The following is a 27,778-nucleotide window of genomic DNA, read 5'->3' on the forward strand; positions in this document are numbered from 1 at the left end:
ATTGGGACTGACCCAGTTCCAGGACTGCACAGCAAGATCCCGCAGGGTTTGCGTCTGCGCGGCGGGCACCTACTGCAGGGGCGGTGTGGACGAGACCACCAGCACGTGTAGCCAATGCCGTGCCCACACCCCCTGTCCTCCCGGGCAAGGGGTGGACAGAGCAGGTAAAGAGGGGGCGCTGTCGGAGGGTGGGGGGGGCACTGTCGGAGGGAGGGGGGTGGTATCAGAGGGTGAGGGGGGGGCGCTGTCAGAGGGTGAGGAAGTGCGCTGTCGGAGGTGGGGGGGCACTGTCGGAGGGAGGGGGGGTGGTGTCGGAGGGTGAGGGAGCGGGCGTTGTCAGAGGGTCAGTGCCAAGGGAGCGGGCCCAGTTGGAGGGTCAGTGCCGAGGGAGTGCTGCACTGTCGGAGGGTCAGTGCTGAGGGAGCGGGCGCTGTCGGAGGGTCAGTGCTGAGGGAGCGGGCGCTGTCGGAGGGTCAGTGCCGAGGGAGTGGGCGCTGTCGGAGGGTCAGTGCTGAGGGAGCGGGCGCTGTTGGAGGGTCAGTGCCGAGGGAGCGGGCCCAGTTGGAGGGTCAGTGCCGAGGGAGCGGGCCCAGTTGGAGGGTCAGTGCCGAGGGAGCGGGCGCTGTCGGAGGGTCAGTGCTGAGGGAGCGGGTGCTGTCGGAGGGTCAGTGCCGAGGGAGCGGGCGCTGTCGGAGGGTCAGTGCCGAGGGAGCGGGCGCCGTCGGAGGGTCAGTGCTGAGGGAGTGGGTGCTGTCGGAGGGTCAGTGCTGAGGGAGCGGGCGCTGTCGGAGGGTCAGTGCTGAGGGAGCGGGCGCTGTCGGAGGGTCAGGGCTGAGGGAGCGGGCGCTGTCGGAGGGTCAGTGCTGAGGGAGCGGTCGCTGTCGGAGGGTCAGTGCTGAGGGAGCGGGCACTGTCGGAGGGTCAGCGCTGAGGGAGCGGGCACTGTCGGAGGGTCAGTGCCGAGGGAGCGGGCCCAGTTGGAGGGTCAGTGCCGAGGGAGCGGGCCCAGTTGGAGGGTCAGTGCCGAGGGAGCGGGCGCTGTCGGAGGGTCAGTGCTGAGGGAGCGGGCGCTGTCGGAGGGTCAGTGCCGAGGGAGCGGGTGCTGTCGGAGGGTCAGTGCCGAGGGAGCGGGCGCTGTCGGAGGGTCAGTGCCGAGGGAGCGGGCGCCGTCGGAGGGTCAGTGCTGAGGGAGTGGGTGCTGTCGGAGGGTCAGTGCTGAGGGAGCGGGCGCTGTCGGAGGGTCAGTGCTGAGGGAGCGGGCGCTGTCGGAGGGTCAGTGCTGAGGGAGCGGGCGCTGTCGGAGGGTCAGGGCTGAGGGAGCGGGCGCTGTCGGAGGGTCAGTGCTGAGGGAGCGGTCGCTGTCGGAGGGTCAGTGCTGAGGGAGCGGGCACTGTCGGAGGGTCAGCGCCGAGGGAGCCGGCGCTGTCGGAGGGTCAGTGCCGAGGGAGCCACCAACGTGAACCTGTGCCCCTTCTCTCTGATCACCCCACCCACCCCCCGCCCCCACAAACGGTGCCCGCTGACCGGGATCTGCAGGAGACTTCCGACAGGACACTGTGTGCAGGAGATGCGAGAATGGGACCTTCTCGAATGCCACGTCCCCCACAGCTCGCTGCCAGCCTCATGCCAAGTGAGTGGGGGAGACGGTTATAGCCGGGGTGAGGTGGAGGGGAGGCGGGGTGGCGGGAGGGGAGAGGGCCAGGACGCAGAGCGTGAGGAGGGTGGTGGATGGCGGTGGGGGGGTGGGGGGGGGGTGGTGGGGGTAGCGAGTCGCGGTGGGGGTGGTGGTGTGCACGGGTGGGAGTGGGGGACCGCTCGTTCTTGTGTCTGACGGTCTGCGAACCTTGCCCACGCTCCACCTGACCCTCCCCGACAAAACCGCTACCCTCCCCTGCCACAGCTGCTCGCAACTGGGCCTGGCGATGGAGAGAGCTGGCAGCGCCGTCTCGGACACGAAATGCCACCCTGGGCGCCTGGGACAGCAGGGGCCGCTGGGCCAAACGGCCACAGGTGAGGGCGAGAGTGAGCGGGGGGGCAGTGGGATTAGTTTGGGGACGGATACAGGGCTATGGGGCGGGGAGAGAGAGGGGGGGGCAGTGGGATTAGTTTGGGGACGGATACAGGGCTATGGGGGGTGGAGAGAGAGCGGGGGGCAGTGGGATTAGTTTGGGGATGGATACAGGGCTATGGGGGGTGGAGAGAGAGCGGGGGGCAGTGGGATTAGTTTGGGGATGGATACAGGGCTATGGGGGGGAGAGAGAGAGCGGGGGGCAGTGGGATTAGTTTGGGGATGGATACAGGGCTATGGGGGGGAGAGAGAGCGGGGGGCAGTGGGATTAGTTTGGGGACGGATACAGGGCTATTGGGGGGAGAGAGAGAGAGAGGGGGGCAGTGGGATTAGTTTGGGGACGGATACAGGGCTATTGGGGGGAGAGAGAGAGAGAGGGGGGCAGTGGGATTAGTTTGGGGACGGATACAGGGCTATTGGGGGGGAGAGAGAGAGAGCGGGGGGGGCAGTGGGATTAGTTTGGGGACGGATACAGGGCTATTGGGGGGAGAGAGAGAGAGAGGGGGGCAGTGGGATTAGTTTGGGGACGGATACAGGGCTATTGGGGTGGGGGGAGAGCGAGCGAATGAGCGAATGTCCGTCCTCCCTTTCACGTTTATTTATGCAATCCCCCCATCCCTCTCTCTCCCAGCAGATTCCACCTCCGTCTCCCTGGCTGTAATCTCCGGGCTCCTCCTGGTGCTGATCGTCCTCTCGAGCTACTGCGTCATGTTGGACCTGCACAAGTCTCGACCCCTCCAGCTCTCCTGTTTCAAGTGGGGTACGTTTCCGAGCCCCGCACCCGTCTCTCACTGTTCGGGGGGGGGGTCCGTTCGTCCCCAGCGAGACCCCCCCCCCCCCACCGACCAACAGCATCTCCAGCGTTCACCCCTTCCGACCTCAATTCCCGCAGACACGCGGTCCCGGTCCGCACCGTGCACCCCATTCCTCCTTCACCCTCGTCCTCCGACTGAGCCTACACCCTCTGGCTTCCCCAGGGTCCGTCCCCTCGTGCTCGGGAGTGAGGGCCGGGGGGTTGATGGGGAGATTTAACTGGGACACGTTTGAAGGGGGGAGTGAGACCGACAAATATTTCGCCACCCCGCCCCTTGCCAGCACACCAGACCCACAGCCGTCGCTTCCTGAGGCTGGGGCGGGGGGGGGTTATCCGTCTATCCGTGCCGTTCCCCGACCCACACTCGTTCCCAGGAATGGATCTGAACCGACACCCCTTGCGTCCGCCGACCAACAAACTGCTAATCGCAAACTTGTTTTACATTTTCAGTTTTTAAATCGTGCAATGCACATCCGGAGGTAAGGAATATATCCCACTGTTCCCCAGTCTGTCCCCGCTCTCTCTCTATATCCCACTGTTCCCCAGTCTGTCCCCTCTCTCTATATCCCACTGTTCCCCAGTCTGGCCCCTCTCTCTCTCTATATCCCACTGTTCCCCAGTCTGTCCCCTCTCTCTATATCCCACTGTTCACAAGTCTGGCCCCTCTCTCTCTATATCCCACTGTTCCCAAGTCTGTCCCCCCTCTCTCTCTATATCCCACTGTTCCCCAGTCTGTCCCCTCTCTCTCTCTATACCCCACTGTTCCCCAGTCTGTCCCCTCTCTCTCTATATCCCACTGTTCCCCAGTCTGTCCCCTCTCTCTCTATATCCCACTGTTCCCCAGTCTATCCCCTCTCTCTCTCTCTGTATCCCACTGTTCCCCAGTCTGTCCCCTCTCTCTCTATATCCCACTGTTCCCCAGTCTGTCCCCTCTCTCTACATCCCACTGTTCCCCAGTCTGTCCCCTCTCTCTCCATATCCCATTGTTCCCCAGTCTGTCCCCTCTCTCTCTATGTCCCACTGTTCCCCAGTCTGTCCCCTCTCTCTCTCTATATCCCACTGTTCCCCAGTCTGTCCCCTCTCTCTCTATATCCCACTGTTCCCCAGTCAGTCCCCTCTCTCTCTATATCCCACTGTTCCCCAGTCTGTCCCCTCTCTCTCTCTATATCCCACTGTTCCCCAGTCTGTCCCCTCTCTCTCTGTATCCCACTGTTCCCCAGTCTGTCCCCTCTCTCTCTATATCCCACTGTTCCCCAGTCTGTCCCCTCTCTCTCTGTATCCCACTGTTCCCCAGTCTGTCCCCTCTCACTCTATATCCCACTGTTCCCCAGTCTGTCCCCTCTCTCTCTCTGTATCCCACTGTTCCCCAGTCTGTCCCCTCTCTCTCTACATCCCACTGTTCCCCAGTCTGTCCCCTCTCTCTCTATGTCCCACTGTTCCCCAGTCTGTCCCCTCTCTCTCTCTGTATCCCACTGTTCCCCAGTCTGTCCCCTCTCTCTCTATATCCCACTGTTCCCCAGTCTGTCCCCTCTCTCTCTCTCTGTATCCCACTGTTCCCCAGTCTGTCCCCTGTCTCTCGATATCACACTGTTCCCCAGTCTGTCCCCTCTCTCTCTATATCCCACTGTTCCCCAGTCTGTCCCCTCTCTCTCTATATCCCACTGTTCCCCAGTCTGTCCCCTCTCTCTCTCTATATCCCACTGTTCCCCAGTCTGTTCCCTCTCTCTCTATATCCCACTGTTCCCCAGTCTGTCCCCTCTCTCTCTATGTCCCACTGTTCCCCATTCTGTCCCCTCTCTCTCTATATCCCACTGTTCCCCAGTCTGTCCCCTGTCTCTCTATGTCCCACTGTTCCCCAGTCTGTCCCCTCTCTCTCTATTTCCCACTGTTCCCCAGTCTGTCCCCTCTCTCTCTATATCCCACTGTTCCCCAGTCTGTCCCCTCTCTCTCTGTATCCCACTGTTCCCCAGTCTGTCCCCTCTCTCTCTGTATCCCACTGTTCCCCAGTCTGTCCCCTCTCTCTCTGTATCCCGCTGTTCCCCAGTCTGTCGCCTCTCTCTCTCTCTATATCCCGCTGTTCCCCAGTCTGTCCCCTCTATCTCTCTCTGTATCCCACTGTTCCCCAGTCTGTCCCCTCTCTATCTCTATATCCCACTGTTCCCCAGTCTGTCCCCTCTCTCTCTCTATATCCCACTGTTCCCCAGTCTGTCCCCTCTCTCTCTATATCCCACTGTTCCCCAGTCTGTCCCCTCTCTCTCTCTATATCCCACTGTTCCCCAGTCTATCCCCTCTCTCTCTCTCTGTATCCCACTGTTCCCCAGTCTGTCCCCTCTCACTCTATATCCCACTGTTCCCCAGTCTGTCCCCTCTCTCTCTGTATCCCACTGTTCCCCAGTCTGCCCCCTCTCTCTCTGTATCCCGCTGTTCCCCAGTCTGTCCCCTCTCTCCCTATATCCCGCTGTTCCCCAGTCTGTCCCCTCTCTCTCTCTCTGTATCCCACTGTTCCCCAGTCTGTCCCCTCTCTCTCTCTGTATCCCACTGTTCCCCAGTCTGTCCCCTCTCTCTCTCTATATCCCACTGTTCCCCAGTCTGTCCCCTCTCTCTCTACATCCCACTGTTCCCCAGTCTGTCCCCTCTCTCTCTCTATATCCCACTGTTCCCCAGTCTGTCCCCTCTCTCTCTGTGTCCCACTGTTCCCCAGTCTGTCCCCTCTCTCTCTATATCCCACTGTTCCCCAGTCTGTCCCCTCTCTCTCTATATCCCACTGTTCCCCAGTCTGTCCCCTCTCTCTCTATATCCCACTGTTCCCCAGTCTGTCCTCTCTCTCTCTATATCCCACTGTTCCCCAGTCTGTCCCCTCTCTCTCTATATCCCACTGTTCCCCAGTCTGTCCCCACTCTCTCTCTATATCCCACTGTTTCCCAGTCTGTCCCCTCTCTCTCTATGTCCCACTGTTCCCCAGTCTGTCCCCTCTCTCTCAATGTCCCACTGTTCCCCAGTCTGTCCCCTCGCTCTCTCTATATCCCACTGTTCCCCAGTCTGTCCCCACTCTCTCTCTATATCCCACTGTTCCCCAGTCTGCCCCCTCTCTCTCTATATCCCACTGTTCCCCAGTCTGTCCCCTCTCTCTCAATGTCCCACTGTTCCCCAGCCTGTACCCTCTCTCTCTATATCCCACTGTTCCCCAGTCTGTCCCCTCTCTCCCTATATCCCACTGTTCCCCAGTCTGTCCCCTCTCTCTCTCTGTATCCCACTGTTCCCCAGTCTGTCCCCTTTCTCTCTCTATATCCCGCTGTTCCCCAGTCTGTCCCCTCTCTCTCTCTCTGTATCCCACTGTTCCCCAGTCTGTCCCCTCTCTCTCTACATCCCACTGTTCCCCAGTCTGTCCCCTCTCTCTCTATGTCCCACTGTTCCCCAGTCTGTCCCCTCTCTCTCTCTGTATCCCACTGTTCCCCAGTCTGTCCCCTCTCTCTCTCTGTATCCCACTGTTCGCCAGTCTGTCCCCTTTCTCTCTCTATATCCCGCTGTTCCCCAGTCTGTCCCCTCTCTCTCTCTCTGTATCCCACTGTTCCCCAGTCTGTCCCCTCTCTCTCTATATCCCACTGTTCCCCAGTCTGTCCCCTCTCTCTCTCTCTGTATCCCACTGTTCCCCAGTCTGTCCCCTGTCTCTCGATATCCCACTGTTCCCCAGTCTGTCCCCTCTCTCTCTATATCCCACTGTTCCCCAGTCTGTCCCCTCTCTCTCTCTCTATATCCCACTGTTCCCCAGTCTGTCCCCTCTCTCTCTATATCCCACTGTTCCCCAGTCTGTCCCCTCTCTCTCTCTATATCCCACTGTTCCCCAGTCTGTTCCCTCTCTCTCTATATCCCACTGTTCCCCAGTCTGTCCCCTCTCTCTCTATGTCCCACTGTTCCCCAGTCTGTCCCCTCTCTCTCTATATCCCACTGTTCCCCAGTCTGTCCCCTGTCTCTCTATGTCCCACTGTTCCCCAGTCTGTCCCCTCTATCTCTATTTCCCACTGTTCCCCAGTCTGTCCCCTCTCTCTCTATATCCCACTGTTCCCCAGTCTGTCCCCTCTCTCTCTGTATCCCACTGTTCCCCAGTCTGTCCCCTCTCTCTCTGTATCCCACTGTTCCCCAGTCTGTCCCCTCTCTCTCTGTATCCCGCTGTTCCCCAGTCTGTCGCCTCTCTCTCTCTCTATATCCCGCTGTTCCCCAGTCTGTCCCCTCTATCTCTCTCTGTATCCCACTGTTCCCCAGTCTGTCCCCTCTCTCTCTCTATATCCCACTGTTCCCCAGTCTGTCCCCTCTCTCTCTCTATATCCCACTGTTCCCCAGTCTGTCCCCTCTCTCTCTATATCCCACTGTTCCCCAGTCTGTCCCCTCTCTCTCTCTATAACCCACTGTTCCCCAGTCTATCCCCTCTCTCTCTCTCTGTATCCCACTGTTCCCCAGTCTGTCCCCTCTCACTCTATATCCCACTGTTCCCCAGTCTGTCCCCTCTCTCTCTGTATCCCACTGTTCCCCAGTCTGTCCCCTCTCTCTCTGTATCCCGCTGTTCCCCAGTCTGTCCCCTCTCTCCCTATATCCCGCTGTTCCCCAGTCTGTCCCCTCTCTCTCTCTCTGTATCCCACTGTTCCCCAGTCTGTCCCCTCTCTCTCTCTGTATCCCACTGTTCCCCAGTCTGTCCCCTCTCTCTCTCTATATCCCACTGTTCCCCAGTCTGTCCCCTCTCTCTCTACATCCCACTGTTCCCCAGTCTGTCCCCTCTCTCTCTCTATATCCCACTGTTCCCCAGTCTGTCCCCACTCTCTCTCTATATCCCACTGTTCCCCAGTCTGTCCCCTCTCTCTCTATGTCCCACTGTTCCCCAGTCTGTCCCCTCTCTCTCAATGTCCCACTGTTCCCCAGTCTGTCCCCTCGCTCTCTCTATATCCCACTGTTCCCCAGTCTGTCCCCACTCTCTCTCTATATCCCACTGTTCCCCAGTCTGCCCCCTCTCTCTCTATATCCCACTGTTCCCCAGTCTGTCCCCTCTCTCTCAATGTCCCACTGTTCCCCAGCCTGTACCCTCTCTCTCTATATCCCACTGTTCCCCAGTCTGTCCCCTCTCTCCCTATATCCCGCTGTTCCCCAGTCTGTCCCCTCTCTCTCTCTCTGTATCCCACTGTTCCCCAGTCTGTTCCCTCTCTCTCTCTGTATCCCACTGTTCCCCAGTCTGTCCCCTCTCTCTCTCTATATCCCACTGTTCCCCAGTCTGTCCCCTCTCTCTCTACATCCCACTGTTCCCCAGTCTGTCCCCTCTCTCTCGATATCCCTCTGTTCCCCAGTCTGTCCCCTCTCTCTCTATATCCCACTGTTCCCCAGTCTGTCCCCTCTCTCTCTCTATATCCCACTGTTCCCCAGTCTGTCTCCTCTCTCTCTCTATATCCCACTGTTCCCCAGTCTGTCCCCTCTCTCTCTATATCCCACTGTTCCCCAGTCTGTCCCCTCTCTCTCTATGTCCCACTGTTCCCCAGTCTGTCCCCTCTCTCTCTATATCCCACTGTTCCCCAGTCTGTCCACTCTCTCTCCATGTCCCACTGTTCCCCAGTCTGTCCCCTCTCTCTCTATTTCCCAATGTACCCCAGTCTGTCCCCTCTCTCTCTATATCCCACTGTTCCCCAGTCTGTCCCCTCTCTCTCTGTATCACACTGTTCCCCAGTCTGTCCCCTTTCTCTCTCTATATCCCGCTGTTCCCCAGTCTGTCCCCTCTCTCTCTCTCTGTATCCCACTGTTCCCCAGTCTGTCCCCTCTCTCTCTACATCCCACTGTTCCCCAGTCTGTCCCCTCTCTCTCTATGTCCCACTGTTCCCCAGTCTGTCCCCTCTCTCTCTCTGTATCCCACTGTTCCCCAGTCTGTCCCCTCTCTCTCTCTGTATCCCACTGTTCGCCAGTCTGTCCCCTTTCTCTCTCTATATCCCGCTGTTCCCCAGTCTGTCCCCTCTCTATCTCTCTGTATCCCACTGTTCCCCAGTCTGTCCCCTCTCTCTCTATATCCCACTGTTCCCCAGTCTGTCCCCTCTCTCTCTCTCTGTATCCCACTGTTCCCCAGTCTGTCCCCTGTCTCTCGATATCCCACTGTTCCCCAGTCTGTCCCCTCTCTCTCTATATCCCACTGTTCCCCAGTCTGTCCCCTCTCTCTCTCTCTATATCCCACTGTTCCCCAGTCTGTCCCCTCTCTCTCTATATCCCACTGTTCCCCAGTCTGTCCCCTCTCTCTCTCTATATCCCACTGTTCCCCAGTCTGTCCCCTGTCTCTCTATGTCCCACTGTTCCCCAGTCTGTCCCCTCTCTCTCTATTTCCCACTGTTCCCCAGTCTGTCCCCTCTCTCTCTATATCCCACTGTTCCCCAGTCTGTCCCCTCTCTCTCTGTATCCCACTGTTCCCCAGTCTGTCCCCTCTCTCTCTGTATCCAACTGTTCCCCAGTCTGTCCCCTCTCTCTCTGTATCCCGCTGTTCCCCAGTCTGTCCCCTCTCTCTCTGTATCCCGCTGTTCCCCAGTCTGTCGCCTCTCTCTCTCTCTATATCCCGCTGTTCCCCAGTCTGTCCCCTCTATCTCTCTCTGTATCCCACTGTTCCCCAGTCTGTCCCCTCTCTCTCTCTATATCCCACTGTTCCCCAGTCTGTCCCCTCTCTCTCTCTATATCCCACTGTTCCCCAGTCTGTCCCCTCTCTCTCTATATCCCACTGTTCCCCAGTCTGTCCCCTCTCTCTCTATATCCCACTGTTCCCCAGTCTATCCCCTCTCTCTCTCTCTGTATCCCACTGTTCCCCAGTCTGTCCCCTCTCACTCTATATCCCACTGTTCCCCAGTCTGTCCCCTCTCTCTCTGTATCCCACTGTTCCCCAGTCTGTCCCCTCTCTCTCTGTATCCCGCTGTTCCCCAGTCTGTCCCCTCTCTCCCTATATCCCGCTGTTCCCCAGTCTGTCCCCTCTCTCTCTCTCTGTATCCCACTGTTCCCCAGTCTGTCCCCTCTCTCTCTCTGTATCCCACTGTTCCCCAGTCTGTCCCCTCTCTCTCTCTATATCCCACTGTTCCCCAGTCTGTCCCCTCTCTCTCTACATCCCACTGTTCCCCAGTCTGTCCCCTCTCTCTCTCTATATCCCACTGTTCCCCAGTCTGTCCCCACTCTCTCTCTATATCCCACTGTTCCCCAGTCTGTCCCCTCTCTCTCTATGTCCCACTGTTCCCCAGTCTGTCCCCTCTCTCTCAATGTCCCACTGTTCCCCAGTCTGTCCCCTCGCTCTCTCTATATCCCACTGTTCCCCAGTCTGTCCCCACTCTCTCTCTATATCCCACTGTTCCCCAGTCTGCCCCCTCTCTCTCTATATCCCACTGTTCCCCAGTCTGTCCCCTCTCTCTCAATGTCCCACTGTTCCCCAGCCTGTACCCTCTCTCTCTATATCCCACTGTTCCCCAGTCTGTCCCCTCTCTCCCTATATCCCGCTGTTCCCCAGTCTGTCCCCTCTCTCTCTCTCTGTATCCCACTGTTCCACAGTCTGTTCCCTCTCTCTCTCTGTATCCCACTGTTCCCCAGTCTGTCCCCTCTCTCTCTCTATATCCCACTGTTCCCCAGTCTGTCCCCTCTCTCTCTACATCCCACTGTTCCCCAGTCTGTCCCCTCTCTCTCGATATCCCACTGTTCCCCAGTCTGTCCCCTCTCTCTCTATATCCCACTGTTCCCCAGTCTGTCCCCTCTCTCTCTCTATATCCCACTGTTCCCCAGTCTGTCCCCTCTCTCTCTCTATATCCCACTGTTCCCCAGTCTGTCCCCTCTCTCTCTATATCCCACTGTTCCCCAGTCTGTCCCCTCTCTCTCGATGTCCCACTGTTCCCCAGTCTGTCCCCTCTCTCTCTATATCCCACTGTTCCCCAGTCTGTCCCCTCTCTCTCCATGTCCCACTGTTCCCCAGTCTGTCCCCTCTCTCTCTATTTCCCAATGTACCCCAGTCTGTCCCCTCTCTCTCTATATCCCACTGTTCCCCAGTCTGTCCCCTCTCTCTCTGTATCCCACTGTTCCCCAGTCTGTCCCCTTTCTCTCTCTATATCCCGCTGTTCCCCAGTCTGTCCCCTCTCTCTCTCTCTGTATCCCACTGTTCCCCAGTCTGTCCCCTCTCTCTCTACATCCCACTGTTCCCCAGTCTGTCCCCTCTCTCTCTATGTCCCACTGTTCCCCAGTCTGTCCCCTCTCTCTCTCTGTATCCCACTGTTCCCCAGTCTGTCCCCTCTCTCTCTCTGTATCCCACTGTTCGCCAGTCTGTCCCCTTTCTCTCTCTATATCCCGCTGTTCCACAGTCTGTCCCCTCTCTCTCTCTCTGTATCCCACTGTTCCCCAGTCTGTCCCCTCTCTCTCTATATCCCACTGTTCCCCAGTCTGTCCCCTCTCTCTCTCTCTGTATCCCACTGTTCCCCAGTCTGTCCCCTGTCTCTCGATATCCCACTGTTCCCCAGTCTGTCCCCTCTCTCTCTATATCCCACTGTTCCCCAGTCTGTCCCCTCTCTCTCTCTCTATATCCCACTGTTCCCCAGTCTGTCCCCTCTCTCTCTATATCCCACTGTTCCCCAGTCTGTCCCCTCTCTCTCTCTATATCCCACTGTTCCCCAGTCTGTTCCCTCTCTCTCTATATCCCACTGTTCCCCAGTCTGTCCCCTCTCTCTCTATGTCCCACTGTTCCCCAGTCTGTCCCCTCTCTCTCTATATCCCACTGTTCCCCAGTCTGTCCCCTGTCTCTCTATGTCCCACTGTTCCCCAGTCTGTCCCCTCTCTCTCTATTTCCCACTGTTCCCCAGTCTGTCCACTCTCTCTCTATATCCCACTGTTCCCCAGTCTGTCCCCTCTCTCTCTGTATCCCACTGTTCCCCAGTCTGTCCCCTCTCTCTCTGTATCCCACTGTTCCCCAGTCTGTCCCCTCTCTCTCTGTATCCCGCTGTTCCCCAGTCTGTCGCCTCTCTCTCTCTCTATATCCCGCTGATCCCCAGTCTGCCCCCTCTATCTCTCTCTGTATCCCACTGTTCCCCAGTCTGTCGCCTCTCTCTCTCTATATCCCACTGTTCCCCAGTCTGTCCCCTCTCTCTCTCTATATCCCACTGTTCCCCAGTCTGTCCCCTCTCTCTCTATATCCCACTGTTCCCCAGTCTGTCCCCTCTCTCTCTCTATATCCCACTGTTCCCCAGTCTATCCCCTCTCTCTCTCTCTGTATCCCACTGTTCCCCAGTCTGTCCCCTCTCACTCTATATCCCACTGTTCCCCAGTCTGTCCCCTCTCTCTCTGTATCCCACTGTTCCCCAGTCTGTCCCCTCTCTCTCTGTATCCCGCTGTTCCCCAGTCTGTCCCCTCTCTCCCTATATCCCGCTGTTCCCCAGTCTGTCCCCTCTCTCTCTCTCTGTATCCCACTGTTCCCCAGTCTGTCCCCTCTCTCTCTCTGTATCCCACTGTTCCCCAGTCTGTCCCCTCTCTCTCTCTATATCCCACTGTTCCCCAGTCTGTCCCCTCTCTCTCTACATCCCACTGTTCCCCAGTCTGTCCCCTCTCTCTCTCTATATCCCACTGTTCCCCAGTCTGTCCCCACTCTCTCTCTATATCCCACTGTTCCCCAGTCTGTCCCCTCTCTCTCTATGTCCCACTGTTCCCCAGTCTGTCCCCTCTCTCTCAATGTCCCACTGTTCCCCAGTCTGTCCCCTCGACCTCTCTATATCCCACTGTTCCCCAGTCTGTCCCCACTCTCTCTCTATATCCCACTGTTCCCCAGTCTGCCCCCTCTCTCTCTATAACCCACTGTTCCCCAGTCTGTCCCCTCTCTCTCAATGTCCCACTGTTCCCCAGCCTGTACCCTCTCTCTCTATATCCCACTGTTCCCCAGTCTGTCCCCTCTCTCCCTATATCCCGCTGTTCCCCAGTCTGTCCCCTCTCTCTCTCTCTGTATCCCACTGTTCCCCAGTCTGTTCCCTCTCTCTCTCTGTATCCCACTGTTCCCCAGTCTGTCCCCTCTCTCTCTCTATATCCCACTGTTCCCCAGTCTGTCCCCTCTCTCTCTACATCCCACTGTTCCCCAGTCTGTCCCCTCTCTCTCGATATCCCACTGTTCCCCAGTCTGTCCCCTCTCTCTCTATATCCCACTGTTCCCCAGTCTGTCCCCTCTCTCTCTCTATATCCCACTGTTCCCCAGTCTGTCCCCTCTCTCTCTCTATATCCCACTGTTCCCCAGTCTGTCCCCTCTCTCTCTATATCCCACTGTTCCCCAGTCTGTCCCCTCTCTCTCTATGTCCCACTGTTCCCCAGTCTGTCCCCTCTCTCTCTATATCCCACTGTTCCCCAGTCTGTCCCCTCTCTCTCCATGTCCCACTGTTCCCCAGTCTGTCCCCTCTCTCTCTATTTCCCAATGTACCCCAGTCTGTCCCCTCTCTCTCTATATCCCACTGTTCCCCAGTCTGTCCCCTCTCTCTCTGTATCCCACTGTTCCCCAGTCTGTCCCCTGTCTCTCTATATCCCGCTGTTCCCCGGTCTGTCACCTCTCTCTCTGCATCCCACTGTTCCCCAGTCTGTCCCCTCTCTCTCGATATCCCACTGTTCCCCAGTCTGTCCCCTCTCTCTCTATATCCCACTGTTCCCCAGTCTGTCCCCTCTCTCTCTCTATATCCCACTGTTCCCCAGTCTGTCCCCTCTCTCTCTCTATATCCCACTGCTCCCCAGTCTGTCCCCTCTCTCTCTATATCCCACTGTTCCCCAGTCTGTCCCCTCTCTCTCTATGTCCCACTGTTCCCCAGTCTGTCCCCTCTCTCTCTGTATCCCGCTGTTCCCCAGTCTGTCCCCTGTCTCTCTATATCCCACTGTTCCCCAGTCTGTCCACTCTCTCTATATCCCACTGTTCCCCAGTCTGTCCCCTCTCACTCTATATCCCACTGTTCCCCAGTCTGTCCCCTCTCTCTCTCTATATCCCACTGTTCCCCAGTCTGTCCCCTCTCTCTCTCTATATCCCACTGTTCCCCAGTCTGTCCCCTCTCTCTCTGTATCCCACTGTTCCCCAGTCTGTCCCCTCTCTCTCTCTGTATCCCACTGTTCCCCAGTCTGTCCCCTCTCTCTCTATATCCCACTGTTCCCCAGTCTGTCCCCTCTCTCTCTATATATCCCACTGTTCCCCAGTCTGTCCCCTCTCTCTCTATATCCCACTGTCCAACAGTCTGTCCCCTCTCTCTCTCTATATCCCACTGTTCCCCAGTCTGTCCCCTCTCTCTCTCTCTATCCCACTATTCCCCAGTCTGTCCCCTCTCTCTCTCTATATCCCACTGTTCCCTAGTCTGTCCCCCCTCTCTCTCTATATCCCACTGTTCCCCAGTCTGTCCCCTCTCTCTCTATATCCCATTGTTCCCCAGTCTGTCCCCTCTCTCGCTATATCCCACTGTTCCCCAGTCTGTCCCCTCTCTCTCTATATCCCACTGTTCCCCAGTCTGTCCCCTCTCTCTCTCTGTATCCCACTGTTCCCCAGTCTGACCCCTCTCTCTCTGTATCCCACTGTTCCCCAGTCTGTCCCCTCTCTCTCTATATCCCACTGTTCCCCAGTCTGTCCCCTCTCTCTCTCTATATCCCACTGTTCCCCAGTCTGTCCCCTCTCTCTCTATATCCCACTGTTCCCCAGTCTGTCCCCTCTCTCTCTCTGTATCCCACTGTTCCCCAGTCTGTCCCCTCTCTCTCTGTATCCCACTGTTCCCCAGTCTGTCCCCTCTCTCTCTATATCCCACTGTTCCCCAGTCTGTCCCCTCTCTCTCTCTGTATCCCACTGTTCCCCAGTCTGTCCCCTCTCTCTCTATATCCCATTGTTCCCCAGTCTGTCCCCTCTCCCTCTATATCCCACTGTTCCCCAGTCTGTCCCCTCTCTCTCTCTATATCCCACTGTTCCCCAGTCTGTCCCCTCTCTCTCTCTATATCCCACTGTTCCCCAGCCTGTACCCTCTCTCTCTGTATCCCACTGTTCCCCAGTCTGTCCCCTCTCTCTCTATATCCCACTGTTCCCCAGTCTGTCCTCTTTCTCTCTGTATCCCACTGTTCCCCAGTCTGTCCCCTCTCTCTCTATGTCCCACTGTTCCCCAGTCTGTCCCCTCTCTCTCTCTATATCCCACTGTTCCCCAGTCTGTCCCCTCTCTCTCAATGTCCCACTGTTCCCCAGCCTGTACCCTCTCTCTCTGTATCCCACTGTTCCCCAGTCTGCCCCCCCTCTCTCTATATCCCACTGTTCCCCAGTCTGTCCCCTCTCTCTCTATATCCCACTGTTCCCCAGTCTGTCCCCTCTCTCTATATCCCACTGTTCCCCAGTCTGTCCCCTCTCTCTCTATGTCCCACTGTTCCCCAGTCTGTCCCCTCTCTCTCTCTATATCCCACTGTTCCCCAGTCTGTCCCCTGTCTCTCAATGTCCCACTGTTCCCCAGCCTGTACCCTCTCTCTCTGTATCCCACTGTTCCCCAGCCTGTACCCTCACTCTCTGTATCCCACTGTTCCCCAGTCTGTCCCCTCTCTCTCAGTATCCCACTGTTCCCCAGTCTGTCCCCTCTCTCTCTATATCCCACTGTTCCCCAGTCTGTCCCCTCTCTCTCTCTCTATATCCCACTGTTCCCCAGTCTCTCCCCTCTCTCTCTTTCTATATCCCACTGTTCCCCAGTCTGTCCCCTCTCTCTCTGTATCCCACTGTTCCCCTGTCTGTCCCCTCTCTCTATATCCCACTGTTCCCCAGTCTGTCCTCTCTCTCTATAGCCCACTGTTCCCCAGTCTGTCCCCTGTCTCTCTATATCCCACTGTTCCCCAGTCTGTCCCCTCTCTCTCTATGTCCCACTGTTCCCCAGTCTGTCCCCTCTCTCTCTCAATGTCCCACTGTTCCCCAGCCTGTACCCTCTCTCTCTGTATCCCACTGTTCCCCAGTCTGACCCCTCTCTCTCTATATCCCACTGTTCCCCAGTCTGTCCCCTCTCTCTCTGTCTCCCACTGTTCCCCAGTCTGTCCCCTCTCTCTCTGTATCCCACTGTTCCCCAGTCTGTCCCCTCTCTCTCTGTATCCCACTGTTCCCCAGTCTGTCCCCTCTCTCTCTGTATCCCGCTGTTCCCCAGTCTGTCCCCTGTCTCTCTATATCCCGCTGTTCCCCAGTCTGTCCCCTCTCTCTCTGCATCCCACTGTTCCCCAGTCTGTCCCCTCTCTCTCGATATCCCACTGTTCCCCAGTCTGTCCCCTCTCTCTCTATATCCCACTGCTCCCCAGTCTGTCCCCTCTCTCTCTCTATATCCCACTGTTCCCCAGTCTGTCCCCTCTCTCTCTCTATATCCCACTGTTCCCCAGTCTGTCCCCTCTCTCTCTATATCCCACTGTTCCCCAGTCTGTCCCCTCTCTCTCTATGTCCCACTGTTCCCCAGTCTGTCCCCTCTCTCTCTGTATCCCGCTGTTCCCCAGTCTGTCCCCTGTCTCTCTATATCCCACTGTTCCCCAGTCTGTCCACTCTCTCTATATCCCACTGTTCCCCAGTCTGTCCCCTCTCACTCTATATCCCACTGTTCCCCAGTCTGTCCCCTCTCTCTCTCTATATCCCACTGTTCCCCAGTCTGTCCCCTCTCTCTCTCTATATCCCACTGTTCCCCAGTCTGTCCCCTCTCTCTCTATATCCCACTGTTCCCCAGTCTGTCCCCTCTCTCTCTATATATCCCACTGTTCCCCAGTCTGTCCCCTCTCTCTCTATATCCCACTGTTCCACAGTCTGTCCCCTCTCTCTCTCTATATCCCACTGTTCCCCAGTCTGTCCCCTCTCTCTCTCTATATCCCACTATTCCCCAGTCTGTCCCCTCTCTCTCTCTATATCCCACTGTTCCCTAGTCTGTCCCCCCCTCTCTCTATATCCCACTGTTCCCCAGTCTGTCCCCTCTCTCTCTATATCCCATTGTTCCCCAGTCTGTCCCCTCTCTCTCAATGTCCCACTGTTCCCCAGCCTGTACCCTCTCTCTCTGTATCCCACTGTTCCCCAGTCTGTCCCCTCTCTCTCTATATCCCACTGTTCCCCAGTCTGTCCCCTCTCTCTCTCTATATCCCACTGTTCCCCAGTCTGTCCCCTCTCTCCTTATATCCCACTGTTCCCCAGTCTGTCCCCTCTCTCTCTATGTCCCACTGTTCCCCAGTCTGTCCCCTCTCTCTCTGTATCCCGCTGTTCAGCAGTCTGTCCCCTGTCTCTCTATATCCCACTGTTCCCCAGTCTGTCCCCTCTCTCTCTCTATATCCCACTGTTCCCCAGTCTGTCCCCTCTCTCTCAATGTCCCACTGTTCCCCAGCCTGTACCCTCTCTCTCTGTATCCCACTGTTCCCCAGTCTGTCCCCTCTCTCTCTATATCCCACTGTTCCCCAGTCTGTCCCCTCTCTCTCTCTATATCCCACTGTTCCCCAGTCTGTCCCCTCTCTCCTTATATCCCACTGTTCCCCAGTCTGTCCCCTCTCTCTCTATGTCCCACTGTTCCCCAGTCTGTCCCCTCTCTCTCTGTATCCCGCTGTTCAGCAGTCTGTCCCCTGTCTCTCTATATCCCACTGTTCCCCAGTCTGTCCCCTCTCTCTCTCTATATCCCACTGTTCCCCAGTCTGTCCCCTCTCTCTCAATGTCCCACTGTTCCCCAGCCTGTACCCTCTCTCTCTGTATCCCACTGTTCCCCAGCCTGTACCCTCTCTCTCTGTATCCCACTGTTCCCCAGCCTGTACCCTCTCTCTCTGTATCCCACTGTTCCCCAGTCTGTCCCCTCTCTCTCTATATCCCACTGTTCCCCAGTCTGTCCCCTCTCTCTCTCTATATCCCACTGTTCCCCAGTCTGTCCCCTCTCTCTCTATGTCCCACTGTTCCCCAGTCTGTCCCCTCTCTCTCTGTATCCCGCTGTTCCCCAGTCTGTCCCCTGTCTCTCTATATCCCACTGTTCCCCAGTCTGTCCACTCTCTCTATATCCCACTGTTCCCCAGTCTGTCCCCTCTCACTCTATATCCCACTGTTCCCCAGTCTGTCCCCTCTCTCTCTCTATATCCCACTGTTCCCCAGTCTGCCCCCTCTCTCTCTCTATATCCCACTGTTCCCCAGTCTGTCCCCTCTCTCTCTATATCCCACTGTTCCCCAGTCTGTCCCCTCTCTCTCTATATATCCCACTGTTCCCCAGTCTGTCCCCTCTCTCTCTATATCCCACTGTTCCACAGTCTGTCCCCTCTCTCTCTCTATATCCCACTGTTCCCCAGTCTGTCCCCTCTCTCTCTCTATATCCCACTATTCCCCAGTCTGTCCCCTCTCTCTCTCTATATCCCACTGTTCCCCAGTCTGTCCCCTCTCTCTCTCTATATCCCACTGTTCCCCAGTCTGTCCCCTCTCTCTCAATGTCCCACTGTTCCCCAGCCTGTACCCTCTCTCTCTGTATCCCACTGTTCCCCAGTCTGTCCCCTCTCTCTCTATATCCCACTGTTCCCCAGTCTGTCCTCTTTCTCTCGGTATCCCACTGTTCCCCAGTCTGTCCCCTCTCTCTCTATGTCCCACTGTTCCCCAGTCTGTCCCCTCTCTCTCTCTATATCCCACTGTTCCCCAGTCTGTCCCCTCTCTCTCAATGTCCCACTGTTCCCCAGCCTGTACCCTCTCTCTCTGTATCCCACTGTTCCCCAGTCTGCCCCCTCTCTCTCTATATCCCACTGTTCCCCAGTCTGTCCTCTTTCTCTCTGTATCCCACTGTTCCCCAGTCTGTCCCCTCTCTCTCTATGTCCCACTGTTCCCCAGTCTGTCCCCTCTCTCTCTCTATATCCCACTGTTCCCCAGTCTGTCCCCTCTCTCTCAATGTCCCACTGTTCCCCAGCCTGTACCCTCTCTCTCTGTATCCCACTGTTCCCCAGCCTGTACCCTCTCTCTCTGTATCCCACTGTTCCCCAGTCTGTCCCCTCTCTCTCAGTATCCCACTGTTCCCCAGTCTGTCCCCTCTCTCTCTATATCCCACTGATCCCCAGTCTGTCCCCTCTCTCTCTCTCTATATCCCACTGTTCCCCAGTCTCTCCCCTCTCTCTCTTTCTATATCCCACTGTTCCCCAGTCTGTCCCCTCTCTCTCTGTATCCCACTGTTCCCCTGTCTGTCCCCTCTCTCTATATCCCACTGTTCCCCAGTCTGTCCTCTCTCTCTATATCCCACTGTTCCCCAGTCTGTCCCCTGTCTCTCTATATCCAACTGTTCCCCAGTCTGTCCCCTCTCTCTCTATGTCCCACTGTTCCCCAGTCTGTCCCCTCTCTCTCTCAATGTCCCACTGTTCCCCAGCCTGTACCCTCTCTCTCTGTATCCCACTGTTCCCCAGTCTGTCCCCTCTCTCTCTATATCCCACTGTTCCCCAGTCTGTCCCCTCTCTCTCTGTATCGCACTGTTCCCCAGTCTGTCCCGTCTCTCTCTGTATCCCACTGTTCACCAGTCTGTCCCCTCTCTCTCTCTATATCCCACTGTTCCCCAGTCTGTCCCCTCTCTCTCTGAATCCCACTGTTCCCCAGTCTGTCCCCTCTCTCTATATCCCACTGTTCCCCAGTCTGTCCCCTCTCTCTATATCCCACTGTTCCCCAGTCTGTCCCCTCTCTCTCTCTATATCCCACTGTTCCCCAGTCTGTCCCCTCTCTCTCTATATCCCACTGTTCCCCAGTCTGTCCCCTCTCTCTCTCTATATCCCACTGTTCCCCAGTCTGTCCCCTCTCTCTCTATATCCCAATGTTCCCCAGTCTGTCCTCTCTCTCTCCATATCCCACTGTTCCACAGTCTGTCCCCTCTCTCTCTCCATATCCCACTGTTCCACAGTCTGTCCCCTCTCTCTCTCTATATCCCACTGTTCCCCAGTCTGTCCCCTCTCTCTCTCTATCCCACTGTTCCCCAGCCTGTCCCCTCTCTCTCTGTATCCCACTGTTCCCCAGTCTGTCCTCTCTCTCTCTATATCCCACTGTTCCCCAGTCTGTCCCCACTCTCTCTCTATATCCCACTGTTCACCAGTCTGTCCCCTCTCTCTCTCTATATCCCACTGTTCCCCAGTCTGTCCCCTCTCTCTCTGAATCCCACTGTTCCCCAGTCTGTCCTCTTTCTCTCTGTATCCCACTGTTCCCCAGTCTGTCCCCCCTCTCTCTCTATCCCACTGTTCCCCAGCCTGTCCCCTCTCTCTCTGTATCCCACTGTTCCCCAGTCTGTCCTCTCTCTCTTAATATCCCACTGTTCCCCAGTCTGTCCCCTCTCTCTCTCTATATCCCACTGTTCCCCAGTCTGTCCCCTCTCTCTCTCTCTATATCCCACTGTTCCCCAGTCTGTCCCCTCTCTCTCTGTATCCCACTATTCCCCAGTCTGTCCCCTCTCTCTCTCTATATCCCACTGTTCCCCAGTCTGTCCCCTCTCTCTCTGAATCCCACTGTTCCCCAGTCTGTCCCCTCTCTCTATATCCCACTGTTCCCCAGTCTGTCCCCTCTCTCTCTATATCCCACTGTTCCCGAGTCTGTCCCCCCTCTCTCTCTATATCCCACTGTTCCCCAGTCTGTCCTCTCTCTCTCTATATCCCACTGTTCCCCAGTCTGTCCCCTCTCTCTCTCTATATCCCACTGTTCCCCAGGCTGTCCCCTCTCTCTCTATATCCCACTGTTCCCCAGTCTGTCCCCTCTCTCTCTATATTCCACTGTTCCCCAGGCTGTCCCCTCTCTCTCTCTGTATCCCACTGTTCCCCAGGCTGTCCCCTCTCTCTCTATATCCCACTGTTCCCCAGTCTGTCCCCTCTCTCTCTCTATATCCCACTGTTCCCCAGGCTGTCCCCTCTCTCTCTCTGTATCCCACTGTTCCCCAGTCTGTCCCCTCTCTCTCTATATCCCACTGTTCCCCAGTCTGTCCCCTCTCTCTCTGTATCCCGCTGTTCCCCAGTCTGTCCCCTCTCTCTCTCTGTATCCCACTGTTCCCCAGCCTGTACCCTCTCTCTCTGTATCCCACTGTTCCCCAGTCTGTCCCCTCTCTCTCAGTATCCCACTGTTCCCCAGTCTGTCCCCTCTCTCTCTGTATCCCACTGTTCCCCAGTCTGTCCCCTCTCTCTCTCTCTATATCTCACTGTTCCCCAGTCTGTCCCCTCTCTCTCTATATCCCACTGTTCCCCAGTCTGTCCCCTCTCTCTATATCCCACTGTTCCCCAGTCTGTCCCCTCTCTCTCTATATCCCACTGTTCCCCAGTCTGTCCCCTCTCTCTATTTCCCACTGTTCCCCAGTCTGTCCTCTCTCTCTCTCTATCCCACTGTTCCCCAGTCTGTCGCCTCTCTCTCTATATCCCACTGTTCCCCAGTCTGTCCCCTCTCTCTCTCTACATCCCACTGTTCCCCAGTCTGTCCCCTCTCTCTCTGTATCCCACTGTTCCCCAGTCTGTCCCCTCTCTCTCTGTATCCCACTGTTCCCCAGTCTGTCCCCTCTCTCTCTATATCCCACTGTTCCCCAGTCTGTCCCCTCTCTCTCTATATCCCACTGTTCCCCAGTCTGTCCCCTCTCTCTCTGTATCCCACTGTTCACCAGTCTGTCCCCTCTCTCTCTCTATATCCCACTGTTCCCCAGTCTGTCCCCTCTCTCTCTATATCCCACTGTTCCCCAGTCTGTCCCCTCTCTCTATATCCCTCTGTTCCCCAGTCTGTCCCCTCTCTCTCTCTATATCCCGCTGTTCCCCAGTCTGTCCCCTCTCTCTCTATATCCCACTGTTCCCCAGTCTGTCCCCCCTCTCTCTCTATATCCCACTGTTCCCCAGTCTGTCCCCCCTCTCTCTATATCCCACTGTTCCCCAGTCTGTCCTCTCTCTCTCCATATCCCACTGTTCCACAGTCTGTCCCCTCTCTCTCTCCATATCCCACTGTTCCACAGTCTGTCCCCTCTCTCTCTCTATATCCCACTGTTCCCCAGTCTGTCCCCTCTCTCTCTCTATCCCTCTGTTCCCCAGCCTGTCCCCTCTCTCTCTATATCCCACTGTTCCCCAGTCTGTCCCCTCTCTCTCTCTATATCCCACTGTTCCCCAGTCTGTCCCCTCTCTCTCTCTATATCCCACTGTTCCCTAGTCTGTCCTCTCTCTCTATATCCCACTGTTCCCCAGTCTGTCCCCTGTCTCTCTATATCCCACTGTTCTCCAGTCTGTCCCCTCTCTCTCTATGTCCCACTGTTCCCCAGTCTGTCCCCTCTCTCTCTCAATGTCCCACTGTTCCCCAGCCTGTACCCTCTCTCTCTGTATCCCACTGTTCCCCAGTCTGTCCCCTCTCTCTCTATATCCCACTGTTCCCCAGTCTGTCCCCTCTCTCTCTGTATCGCACTGTTCCCCAGTCTGTCCCCTCTCTCTCTGTATCCCACTGTTCACCAGTCTGTCCCCTCTCTCTCTCTATATCCCACTGTTCCCCAGTCTGTCCCCTCTCTCTCTGAATCCCACTGTTCCCCAGTCTGTCCCCTCTCTCTATATCCCACTGTTCCCCAGTCTGTCCCCTCTCTCTATATCCCACTGTTCCCCAGTCTGTCCCCTCTCTCTCTCTATATCCCACTGTTCCCCAGTCTGTCCCCTCTCTCTCTATATCCCACTGTTCCCCAGTCTGTCCCCTCTCTCTCTCTATATCCCACTGTTCCCCAGTCTGTCCCCTCTCTCTCTATATCCCAATGTTCCCCAGTCTGTCCTCTCTCTCTCCATATCCCACTGTTCCACAGTCTGTCCCCTCTCTCTCTCCATATCCCACTGTTCCACAGTCTGTCCCCTCTCTCTCTCTATATCCCACTGTTCCCCAGTCTGTCCCCTCTCTCTCTCTATCCCACTGTTCCCCAGCCTGTCCCCTCTCTCTCTGTATCCCACTGTTCCCCAGTCTGTCCTCTCTCTCTCTATATCCCACTGTTCCCCAGTCTGTCCCCTCTCTCTCTCTATATCCCACTGTTCACCAGTCTGTCCCCTCTCTCTCTCTATATCCCACTGTTCCCCAGTCTGTCCCCTCTCTCTCTGAATCCCACTGTTCCCCAGTCTGTCCTCTTTCTCTCTGTATCCCACTGTTCCCCAGTCTGTCCCCTCTCTCTCTCTATCCCACTGTTCCCCAGCCTGTCCCCTCTCTCTCTGTATCCCACTGTTCCCCAGTCTGTCCTTTCTCTCTTAATATCCCACTGTTCCCCAGTCTGTCCCCTCTCTCTCTCTCTATATCCCACTGTTCCCCAGTCTGTCCCCTCTCTCTCTGTATCCCACTATTCCCCAGTCTGTCCCCTCTCTCTCTCTATATCCCACTGTTCCCCAGTCTGTCCCCTCTCTCTCTGAATCCCACTGTTCCCCAGTCTGTCCCCTCTCTCTATATCCCACTGTTCCCCAGTCTGTCCCCCCTCTCTCTCTATATCCCACTGTTCCCCAGTCTGTCCCCTCTCTCTCTCTCTATATCCCACTGTTCCCCAGTCTGTCCCCTCTCTCTCTGTATCCCACTATTCCCCAGTCTGTCCCCTCTCTCTCTCTATATCCCACTGTTCCCCAGTCTGTCCCCTCGCTCTCTGAATCCCACTGTTCCCCAGTCTGTCCCCTCTCTCTATATCCCACTGTTCCCCAGTCTGTCCCCCCTCTCTCTCTATATCCCACTGTTCCCCAGCCTGTCCCCTCTCTCTCTATATCTCACTGTTCCCCAGTCTGTCCTCTCTCTCTCCATATCCCACTGTTCCCCAGCCTGTCCCCTCTCTCTCTATATCTCACTGTTCCCCAGTCTGTCCTCTCTCACTCTATATCCCACTGTTCCCCAGCCTGTCCCCTCTCTCTCCATATCCCACTGTTCCCCAGTCTGTCCCCTCTCTCTCTCTATCCCACTGTTCCCCAGCCTGTCCCCTCTCTCTCTGTATCCCACTGTTCCCCAGTCTGTCCCCTCTCTCTCTCTATATCCCACTGTTCCCCAGTCTGTCCTCTCTCTCTCTGTATCCCACTGTTCCCCAGTCTGTCCCCTCTCTCTCTGTATCCCACTATTCCCCAGTCTGTCCCCTCTCTCTCTCTATATCCCACTGTTCCCCAGTCTGTCCCCTCTCTCTCTATATCCCACTGTTCCCCAGTCTGTCTCCTCTCTCTCTCTATATCCCACTGTTCCCCAGTCTGTCCCCTCTCTCTCTCTATATCCCACTGTTCCCCAGTCTGTCCCCTCTCTCTCTATATCCCACTGTTCCCCAGTCTGTCCCCTCTCTCTCTCTGTATCCCACTGTTCCCCAGTCTGTCCCCTCTCTCTCTACATCCCACTGTTCCCCAGTCTGTCCCCCCTCTCTCTCTGTCCCACTGTTCCCCAGTCTGTCCCCTCTCTCTCTCTATATCCCACTGTTCCCCAGTCTGTCCCCTCTCTCTCTCTGTATCCCACTGTTCCCCAGTCTGTCCCCTCTCTCTCTATATCCCACTGTTCCCCAGTCTGTCCTCTCTCTCTCCATATCCCACTGTTCCACAGTCTGTCCCCTCTCTCTCTCCATATCCCACTGTTCCACAGTCCGACCCCTCTCTCTCTCTATATCCCACTGTTCCCCAGTCTGTCCCCTCTCTCTCTATCCCACTGTTCCCCAGTCTGTCCCCTCTCTATATCCCACTGTTCCCCAATCTGTCCCCTCCTTCTCTATCCCACTGTTCCCCAGTCTGTCCCCTCTCTCTCTCTATATCCCACTGTTCCCCAGTCTGTCCCCTCTCTCTCTCTATATCCCACTGTTCCCCAGTCTGTCCCCTCTCTCTATATCCCACTGTTCCCCAGTCTGTCCCCTCTCTCTCTATATCCCACTGTTCCCCAGTCTGTCCCCTCTCTCTCTATATCCCACTGTTCCCCAGTCTGTCCCCTCTCTCTCTCTGTATCCCACTGTTCCCCAGTCTGTCCCCTCTCTCTCTATATCCCACTGTTCCCCAGTCTGTCTCCTCTCTCTCTCTATCCCACTGTTCCCCAGTCTGTCCCCTCTCTCTCTATATCCCACTGTTCCCCAGTCTGTCCCCTCTCTCTCTATATCCCACTGTTCCCCAGTCTGTCCCCTCTCTCTCTCTATATCCCACTGTTCCCCAGTCTGTCCCCTCTCTCTATATATCCCACTGTTCCCCAGTCTGTCCCCTCTCTCTCTCTATATCCCACTGTTCCCCAGTCTGTCCCCTCTCTCTCTCTATATCCCACTGTTCCCCAGTCTGTCCCCTCTCTCTCTATATCCCACTGTTCCCCAGTCTGTCCCCTCTCTCTCTATATCCCACTGTTCCCCAGTCTGTCCCCTCTCTCTCTATATATCCCACTGTTCCCCAGTCTGTCCCCTCTCTCTCTCTCTCTCTGTATCCCACTGTTCCCCAGTCTGTTCCCTCTCTCTCTATATCCCACTGTTCCCCAGTCTGTCCCCTCTCACTATATCCCACTGTTCCCCAGTCTGTCCCCTCTCTCTCTCTATATCCCACTGTTCCCCAGTCTGTCCCCTCTCTCTCTCTCTCTGTATCCCACTGTTCCCCAGTCTGTTCCCTCTCTCTCTCTCTCTCTCTGTAACCCACTGTTCCCCAGTCTGTTCCCTCTCTCTCTCTATCCCACTGTCCCCCAGTCTGTCCCCTCTCTCTATATCCCACTGTTCCCCAGTCTGTCCCCTCTCTCTCTCTGTCCCACTGTTCCCCAGTCTGTCCCCTCTCTCTCTATATCCCACTGTTCCCCAGTCTGTCCCCTCTTTCTCTATATCCCACTGTTCCCCAGTCTGTCCCCTCTCTCTCTCTATATCCCACTGTTCCCCAGTCTGTCCCCTCTCTCTCTTTCTCCCACTGTTCCCCAGTCTGTCCCCTCTCTGTCTATATCCCACTGTTCCCCAGTCTGTCCCCTCTCTCTCTGTATCCCACTGTTCCCCAGTCTGTCCCCTCTCTCTATATCCCACTGTTCCCCAGTCTGTCCCCTCTCTCTCTGTATCCCACTGTTCCCCAGTCTGTCCCCTCTCTCTCTCTATCCCACTGTCCCCCAGTCTGTCCCCTCTCTCTATATCCCACTGTTCCCCAGTCTGTCTCCTCTCTCTCTCTATCCCACTGTTCCCCAGTCTGTCCCCTCTCTCTCTATATCCCACTGTTCCCCAGTCTGTCCCCTCTCTCTCTCTGTATCCCACTGTTCCCCAGTCTGTCCCCTCTCTCTCTCTATATCCCACTGTTCCCCAGTCTGTCCTCTCTCTCTCTATATCCCACTGTTCCCCAGTCTGTCCCCTCTCTCTCTCTATATCCCACCGTTCCCCAGTCTGTCCCCTCTCTCTCTCTATATCCCACTGTTCCCCAGTCTGTCCCCTCTCTCTCTATATCCCTCTGTTCCCCAGTCTGTCCCCTCTCTGTCTATATCCCACTGTTCCCCAGTCTGTCCCCTCTCTCTCTGTATCCCACTGTTCCCCAGTCTGTCCCCTCTCTCTCTGACCCTGTCATTCCCTCCCTCTCCCACAGCCAGAGACAGGGAATGAGAACCTCCCGGAGGATCTCCGGACTGAGGAGCTGTTGGGCTCGGTTGTTAGCGCACAGTGCGATCCCGGCACGGCAGGCGGAGAGTCTATCCCCGTGGAGCGCGAGGCACTGCAGTCAGAGCAGAGCCGCCCCTGCCCCATTCCCGAAGCTAACCCTGGGATTCCCGGAGGCGCGGACAGCCCAGTCCGGCCCCCCCTGCAGACGGATGACGGCAGGTCCCCGGGGAAAGAGACGCCGAAGGGATCTGGGATCATCGGTGAGTCCTCCCTCCGTCCCGCTCCGACAGTGCCCCCTCCTCACCCTCCGACAGTGCCCCCTCCTCACCCTCTGACAGTGCCCCCTCCTCACCCTCTGACAGTGCCCCCTCCTCACCCTCCGACAGCGAACCCCCTCCTCACCCTCCGACAGCGCCCCCTCCTCACCCTCCGACAGTGCCCCCTCCTCACCCTCCGACAGCGGCCCCTCCTCACCCTCCGACAGCGCCCCCTCCTCACCCTCCGACAGTGCCCCCTCCTCACCCTCCGACAGCGCCCCCCCCTCACCCTCCGACAGCGACCCCCCTCCTCACCCTCCGACAGCGCCCCCTCCTCACCCTCCGACAGCGACCCCTCCTCACCCTCCGACAGCGCGCCCCCCTCAGACAGCGCCCCCTCCTCACCCTCCGACAGCGCCCCCTCCTCACCCTCCGACAGAGCCCCCACCTCACCCTCCGACAGCCCCCCCCCACCCTCCGACAGCGCCCCCTCCTCACCCTCCGACAGCGCCCCCTCTTCACCCTCCGACAGGGCCCCCTCCTCACCCTCCGACAGCGCCCCCTCCTCACCCTCCGACAGCGCCCCCTCCTCACCCTCCGACAGCGACCCCCCTCCTCACCCTCCGACAGTGCCCCCTCCTCACCCTCCGACAGCGCCCCCCCCCCCTCACCCTCCGACAGCAGCCCGCCCCCGGCACTGACCCTCCCACCTCCTCTTCCAGTTTTTGTCTGTGGTCACTCGCATCGCTCCAGTCCCCTGGTATTCTTACCTCTCTCTGCTTCTGCCCCGCCATCATTTCCCCTCCCTCCTACCACCCCCACCCCCCCAAATCCGACAGGGCCCGTCTACATCTATAACCCATCCCGGGTCTACGTCGGCGTCATCAGCGATCAGCGCAGCTCGCAGCGAAGCCTTCGCGGCAGAGCGGATCCGGCCACCGACGACGGGATCCTGCGCTACCCACAGGAGGAGCAGGGGGCCCCGCAGCGAGAGTCCGGCCACCTCCCCGAGCAGGAGAGCGGCAAGGAGAGTCACCTCCCGGAGTCGGCCTCCGAGGACCCATAGCCGCCAGCCGGCACTTTGGTCGGCCTATCAACAGCCTCTGACGGACCGTCTGAGGCCCCTGTTTGTAAATACCGGACGGAGCGGCTCGTCCTCGCGTCCCTGGAGGCCGAAGTG

The 27,778-nt window shown here is 57.1% G+C and overlaps 1 protein-coding gene across 1 annotated transcript; it reads left to right on the plus strand.

The window, feature by feature from the left end:
• LOC125450441 (uncharacterized) lies at nucleotides 1-27,778 on the plus strand. Its single transcript, XM_059644334.1, has 7 exons — nucleotides 1-164; nucleotides 1,537-1,630; nucleotides 1,901-2,010; nucleotides 2,703-2,828; nucleotides 3,333-3,361; nucleotides 26,328-26,601; nucleotides 27,438-27,778. The coding sequence occupies exons 3-7, from the start codon at nucleotides 1,923-1,925 to the stop codon at nucleotides 27,662-27,664; spliced, it is 744 nt and encodes a 247-aa protein (XP_059500317.1). The 5' UTR covers nucleotides 1-164; nucleotides 1,537-1,630; nucleotides 1,901-1,922; the 3' UTR covers nucleotides 27,665-27,778.

Source organism: Stegostoma tigrinum, unplaced genomic scaffold, assembly GCF_030684315.1.
Source record: "Stegostoma tigrinum isolate sSteTig4 unplaced genomic scaffold, sSteTig4.hap1 scaffold_701, whole genome shotgun sequence".
NCBI classification, from domain to species: Eukaryota; Metazoa; Chordata; class Chondrichthyes; order Orectolobiformes; family Stegostomatidae; genus Stegostoma; species Stegostoma tigrinum.